The sequence below is a fragment of the Corylus avellana genome, chromosome 10 (genome assembly GCF_965113065.1).
Source record: "Corylus avellana chromosome 10, dhCorAvel1.hap1.2, whole genome shotgun sequence".
Classification (NCBI taxonomy): domain Eukaryota; kingdom Viridiplantae; phylum Streptophyta; class Magnoliopsida; order Fagales; family Betulaceae; genus Corylus; species Corylus avellana.
The window spans coordinates 15,232,913-15,240,404 of NC_142499.1; the positions used below are offsets into that span (position 1 = coordinate 15,232,913).

The 7,492-nt window shown below is 38.5% G+C and overlaps 1 protein-coding gene across 1 annotated transcript; it reads right to left on the reverse strand.

Moving 5' to 3' along the window:
* Positions 1-2,388: 2,388 nt before the first annotated feature.
* On the reverse strand, positions 2,389-3,267 carry LOC132161809 (zinc finger protein ZAT5-like). The gene has a single exon (XM_059572005.2). The coding sequence runs from the start codon at positions 3,202-3,204 to the stop codon at positions 2,389-2,391; it is 816 nt and encodes a 271-aa protein (XP_059427988.2). The 5' UTR covers positions 3,205-3,267.
* Between the last annotated feature and the right edge of the window lie 4,225 nt (positions 3,268-7,492).

The window sequence follows — 7,492 nt, forward strand, 5'->3', positions numbered from 1 at the left end:
TCTATCCAAACACCATTAGAATAGAACAAAAAATTTGAATTTTGAGTCCCTTTTTTTGTTCGGAATTTATTTTATTTAGGGTGTTTTGACTTTTGAGAGTTTTCTTTATCTAACGTGTAGTCGTAGCTAGGCATACTTAGAATGGTTATTCTGTAATGTAAATTTGTTTTATTTAGGATTTTTGGCTAAGGATTACTTTCTCTATATAAGTGTACACGTCATTAGGTAAAGAGAATTGACCAGTTTTGAATAATATTTTTGAGAGAGAATTTCTCTCTGTCTTCCAACTTTTAGTATATATATATATATATGGCTGAAATGGGAAATAGATTCTGCATGATGCAAGCAGAGATATGCTATGCATCTTCCATTCATCATTCTCTCATCTTTTTGCTTTTTAAAATTATTATTAGATCTGTAGAGCCCATGTGTAGGACACTAGGACCTATATGACCTCACAGATCCAACAATAATTAAAAAAAAAAAAAAAAAAAAAAGAATGATTAAGGGAGAAAATGAAGCATTTTTCATACAAGTATATATATAAATTAATTAATGCAAAAGAGGTGTGAAAGTTACCAGATTAATTTCCTTTTAAGAATACCAAACTTCAAACTTTTTGTATATTTTTTAGAGAGAATTTGGATAATTCTTGGATTAATTAGCAAGAGAAGAAGAAGAAAGATAATTTAAAGTAGGTAAAATAGTTTAACGGCTACCTAGCTAGCACCAGCACTTTCGCGGCACTGAACGCCAAAAGTATATGCCGTTAATAATTAGTTGAACAAGAAAAAAGCTCCTTTCAAACAACTAACGACAACATTAAATGTAACCGTTTCATGAGCCTTGCATTATCAACTGATTTTAAGCTTCTTTTTTCTTTTTAAATCAGTGTAACCACCATACATGTGCCAATTAATGTCAATCATCCATCTCTCTCTCTCTCATGTATTTGCATGTCTCACGCAAAGTGAGCTAGCTTGTCACATGCGTGGGATTTTCAACATCCACCAAATGTGCACATAATAAGCGCATCTCTCAAGAAATTGCTTAGAAAGTGAAAGAACAAGACAAATCAAACACTATGCATGGGTTATTGTTGTATATAAGGTTCTTTAATTTGTCCTCTTTCATCCATCTTCTTACCTTGCATGCTGAGTTCTGCCGTCATCTCCAACTTTATGACACACATAAATGTAACAAACACAAATCCATACTAGAAAGGAGTTATAGAGAATTTAATTTCCGCTTACACCCACTTAATATGGAAGAGTAATTCTAAATACTCAACTCTCATTTGATTATTCTAATACAACTGGACTGATATGACAGTACTCATCAACCCTTAAAAAAAAAAAATTGTTGATCTAATGGTTTATGGGCATTATGACATTAGTCGAGTTGTATACTTTTTATTTTTTAAATTTGAGATAATCATGATTGAAATTTGAGCTATTAGTGATTTTAAAAGCCATATTATATTTGAGAGGACTTAAAGATGACTCTTTTAGCACAACTTCAGCCTAGCTACTTGTATAATTTTTTTTCTTTTATAATAAAAATTGATCAAATAGTCTAGAGGCACTACGACATCAGCCTAATTGTATAAGAGTACTTGAGTAGGTAGAATTACTCAACATGGAATCATCCCATGTATATATGAAAACTACCAAAATTAAGTCAATTATAGCATTAATCATGAGCAATGCAGGAGTCACACGAAATCAATTTAAAACTAAGTTATGATGACAAGGCAAAGATCTGAAAGTGAGGTGCACCAACCACAAAAGAAGAGGAAATTTTGAGTAATTATATAGTAAAAAAGAAATGGTTGTAGAGATTATAATGATGATCACATGCATCATGAGATAAAATTTGAGATCTCCTACGAAAATGCTGCAAAAACACTCAACCTATAGGCTATAGCTACAGCTATAGCTAATGGCCATTGGATTTGGAGTAGGGTTTGATAGATGCGTGTGGTATATCACTTTCTATATAAATGTAAAGGCAAAATGCACGCACAAACAAAAGAAGGGCAGTTAAGCTACTTGCATTGCTTGCCATCCGCTCGTTTTGTTTTTTGTCAGTTTAATGAAACAGACCGACAAAGACACAGCTTTCGCTTTAGCTTTCTTCATCCTAAAACAAGGAACCTAATCCACCACTTTCGGTTGTGGTTTTGGTGGTGCCAAACTCATCACGCCAAAAACCAAAAGAATATTAAAATAATTGAATTGAATTTCAACAATTTAAAGAATGAACAGTTTGATTATGAACAACATGATCAGGATAAGTGCTAAAATTAATGTCAATACTTCACTTTAGTTGTGGGTTTGATTTGAAGAATCCATAAAATAAAATAAAAATAAAAAATAAAAAAAAGGACTAGTAATGGCAATCCACCAAAGGGGAGGCAGAGAAGACGAGGACTTGTTCTTTAGAGGCGAAAGAAAATTTGGATTCTCTGTGGTGATGATGATCATCTTCTGGGGCTGGAAGATTGAGATCCAATTGCAGAATATTTCTTTCTTTCTTGGCTTCTTGAGATGATGAAGAAGCAGTAGTGCTTGTAAACGTTCTGTGCCGCCTCATATGCCCCCCCAAGGCTTGTCCGGACGAGAATTCAGCGCCACAAATGGAACACTCATGAACTTTGGATTTGTTCGTGTTTGCGATTTGCAAAGAAAGGGTTGTGCTGGTGGTGTTGTTGAAGTGATGATGATCAACATCGTGTACTTGATGATCATGATCATCCACAAACGTCAACGTTTTGATTATCTTCGACTGATCTTCTGTTATATTATTAGCCTTGGGTTTCTTGTGACTGGCTCTGTGCCCGCCGAGGGCTTGGAAAGAAGGGAAGCAACGATTACACGTCTTGCACTGGTAAGCGTATAACCCCGCGGCTCCGACCGCGACCGCAACTGCCGCGGTCTTATTGCTGGTTGTTGTTGTGGCCGGGTCGGAGAGTTTGCCGGCGTGGCGGCCTTGAGCCAAGAGAATCAAACAGTTAGCCATGTCCTCCTCTTCTTCCGTGCTCTCCGTGAATTCGGCGGAGGTGGTTGGACCGTCGCTGGATGAGGTGGAAGCCATGGCTAGCCGGAGCGGCGACGGCAGCCTTTGCCGCTTGGTGCGTTTGCCTTTGATTATTTGCGTAAGATCCTTATACCCCACAACTTCTTCTTGGGATTTCATCATCATATATATATCGATCTTCTACCTGATGATGAGAAGAGTTACCGTGAGAGAGAGAGAGAGAGAGAGAGAGAGAGAGAGAGAGGGTGATGGAGGAAGGAAATGGAAGAGAGTGGGAGTTATTATAGTGAATGATGTGAGAGGGTTTGAAGTAGAAAGAACCAAAAAGCCGCCCCCGTGAATTTGGTTTGCCAGTCTTGCGTTTTTCCAAGCTTGGAAGTTATGTGTATATATATATATATATAGGCTATAGGCATGAAATACAGGTGTGCATTGTAAGAGAGGGAGAGAGAAAGATGCAATGTAAGTATGAGGAGGCGAGGAAACGAGTGAGATTCGGTTGGCTTTGAAGCAAACCCTTTACTTTTTCCCAACGATTCCTTTCTGGAGGATTGGTTTGCAAGCCTGGAACCACAAAATTTGCGCTTCTCCCCTTCCTTTTTTTTCCTCCTAATTTTATTTTATTTTTCTTCCCTCTTTCTCTTGTTAATTAATTTGTTTCAACTACTATTTTTGCTTCTAACTAACAAGTTTGAGCCAAATTTCTCCTACTAGTACCTAAAATTATCACGTGTCTTTTAGCATACAAGAATTGTAAGCACTTTTTCAAATTTGACAGAGTTATAAATCGACTCATGACCCTACTCGAACATTAGTAAAACTTAAAGTAGTTAACACTAATCAGGCCAGTGTGTGGACTCGAAGCCACATCCTAGTTTGTGTCAAACCTCTTGAAAATTTTATTAAGGTCATTAAACCATCACCACTCATAATCTCAACCGATATAAAACCTAGTTTCTAGGGAATTTAAATTTAATAATCACCGAGAAGTGGAAAATTGTGAGGAAGGGAATATTTTAGTTAAATTTGTATTAGAAAGGTTCCAGTATTAATGGAATTGTGTTAGCTGGGCACTTAATCAAGCAGTTCATGTGCAGTTGACCCACCCACTTCATATTAATTATATATAAACTGTTAACTTATTAGATGGACAAATACCCAAAAATCACGCCGGCAATATGATCCAATACTCATCAATCATTAGGGCTTTGCAAATCACACTTAATTTCTAAGTAGAACGGCAGCAGAGGAATTAGTTACGTAAAGGGTTAATCTTCCATGATGAGTTTTCTAATCCTTAATCAAATATAGTAAACTAATCGATGCCATGTGTTACAATCTTAGGAATATCCTTTCCTTGCCAAATTAATAATATCATAATCCGATTATTATGACGTAGTTTTTATTGTTTTTATATTCCGTATTTTGTTTATTCATATGATCACTCCACTATCAAATCAAGTCATTCAATAAATTAGATATATATTCCTTTCATACTCTTCTTAGACGTTAGAGGTTGATGTACGCTTCTAAATTCCAATCACTTCAAATTTTGTTTCGCTCTTTTTTTCCTTTGCTTTCACTCCTTCATACTTTATATTTTATTTTAAGACGGTATTAGAGCTAAATTTTTATGGCCTTTTATATCGCGTGTAAAAACCATCGCCGCCTCACGATTTTAGTCCAAATTGGCCCAACTTTGAATTTTGTCTTGAATCAAAAAACATACTCAGGTTTTGTGACTCCCAATCTATACCGTGTTGAAAGAACAAAGTAATTACAACACTACACTCACCCTCACATCCCCTAAGAAGTTTTGTATGCGCCATCCACATCGTACGAAGTCCTTTTTATGTCACTTTAAAATTGAGGTGGCTTTTAAATTATCATTTGATTAAAATTTAATAATTATCAATCATAAGTTCAATGGTGATTTTAAGAGGCATATCATTTTTAGAGTCACACAAAAAGGACTTGTAGCATTACTCACACTGTGCAAGCGTCCAAACAGAGTAATTATAGACGTCTCTCTTGTGTCACTATCGCTGGCCACTAATACGTTTTCACCGATTACCATCATTACCACCATCCCAAGCCATCTTGATGCAACTCGGATATGGTTTCTAGTAGTGCGCTCGAGCGCACTAAAGTGCGATTGAGCGCACCTGCGCTCGTTACGCCCTATGACTGCAATCGATCACACAATCAAGCACACTTGCTCTCTGGAACTGCGATCGAGTACCCGCGTGCTGCGATCGAGAGCACGTGGGACCATTATGTTATTTTCTAAGTTTTAATTATGTTAAACCGACTTTATGTTGTTATTTTATTGGGGTTAGGATTTGGGGAGTCTTTATTTCGTTATTTTATCAGGCATTAGGGTTTTGGGAGTATTTATGTCATTTTTATTAGGTTTAGGAGTCTTGGGATTATAAATACATGCTTATAGCCTCTAGTTTAGCGGTTTATGTTGTTTCTTGATTTTTATTAATGAGAATTAATCATAGTTGAGTTTATTCATTGTTTTCCTTCAAAACCTAGTATCTAGCTTTTCAAGAAGAATTTTCAGATCATTGATAGACTCAAGATCTAGAATTACCTATCCGCTGCTTTATTATTGTTCTTCGTTGCAACCTACCATGTCACACTGCATCTGTTAGTATTAGAGCTCAATTACTTTTCATGAATGGGGAGGAGCAACCGCATTGCAGACATGACCGAGCTGCACGTGCACACAGAGGCAACATGTAAGGAGCAACGGGCAATTCGCTTGTGGCACATGAGTGGTGGGTCGAACGGTTGTTGTCGTCGCCAACTAAAACCGCGAATCACGGGGGCGGAAGGCAAATCTATCGTTGAACGTGGGCAACACACAGAGGATCAAATTAGAGCTATGAATGATCAAATTGAAGACCTCACTACCCAAATATCCGATTGGTGTCGTCAACATGGGAACTAATCTAGAAAGCCATTTGCGGAGCGTCGAACGCATGGACGTCAGCACCTTGCGCAAGCTCATGACAAACGGCGGGTGAGTAGATTTGAACTTAATATTCCGGAATTCAACGGGGATCTAGAAACCAAAGAATTTCTAGATTGGGTGTTGGCTGTTAAAGAGGTTCTTCAATTCAACGGGGTGCCCGATGAATGACGAGTCTCTTTGGTGGTACGCACATTCCGAGGAAGAGTTGGTGCATGGTGGCAACAACTGAAGAAAACTAGGATGCGGCAAGGAAAATTGAAGATCAATAGTTTGGAGAAACTATTGAAATATACGCGAGACGCTTTCTTGCCCCATAGTTATACCATGGGCCGAAAGTTACAAAATTGGAGACAAAGGTCTATAGCTGTGACAAAGAAAATAGAAAATTCCTACAAAAAAAAAGGTGTAGCGGAGGTGTGCAAAGGTAGGCTCAAGGGCGGCGAAGGTGAAGCATCAATCGATGTCCCGATACATTGGAGGTAAGTGCCAAAAATTTCAAACTATAAGCACCACGGGAGGCAAGGGGGCCAAGCTTGTCATTGATCCAAGGAGTAATAAGAATATAGTCTCGGAGGAAGCAATTCGCAAGTTGGGGCTTAAGACCAAGAGACATGCTACTCCCTATCGGTTGGAATGGCTCACAAAAGGAAACGAGGCAACGGTTTCTAAACGTTGTCTAGTGTCTTTTTTTATTTGAGCTAAATATGTGGATCATGTGTGGTATGATGTGGTCGACATGGATACGTGTCACCTAATGTTGGGAAAGACGTGGCAACATGAGAAGAGTATTACCCATGATGAAACAAAGAACACGTACAGTTTTATGGTTGACAAGGTCAAGTTGACATTGCTACCTAACCAAGATGTGGGGCCAAAACCTTCACAAGGGATGGTCGGCCATTAGTAGAAAGGCCAAAGCTGACTGACATGGAAAGGGCCATCAAGAGGGTAGTACCGGAAGTGTATGAGGATGACATGGTTTCCTATGGTGAGGTGACGTCCCGACCGGAGGAAGTACGATTAGACGACCGGGGTCCGCAGCACAAGACCTTAGCCGTCAGTCACAAACCTCAACCCTACCGATCAAGTCCGTATTATGTGGAGGAGGAAGATGAAGGGGCTGATGAGAAGTTTCAAGAAGATGGATTCATTGATGAAGAGTTCGAACAACAAGAAGATGTTGAAGAGCCTTCACAGGAAACACCCTTGCCATTCGACCAACAGGAAGATGAAGGGGCTGATAAGGAGTTCCAAGAAGATGGATTCATTGATGAAGAGTTCGAACAACAAGAAGATGTTGAAGAGCTTTAAGAGGAAACACACTTGCCATTCGACAAAGAGGAAGAGTACGAAGAAGATGAGTTTCTTCCCATGTTTGGCGATCTTTACTCCGAAGAAGATGATCAATTAGAAGATGAAGAGCCCACGGATGATATCCCCGATTATGAAGAGATTGATGAAGGCCTTTCG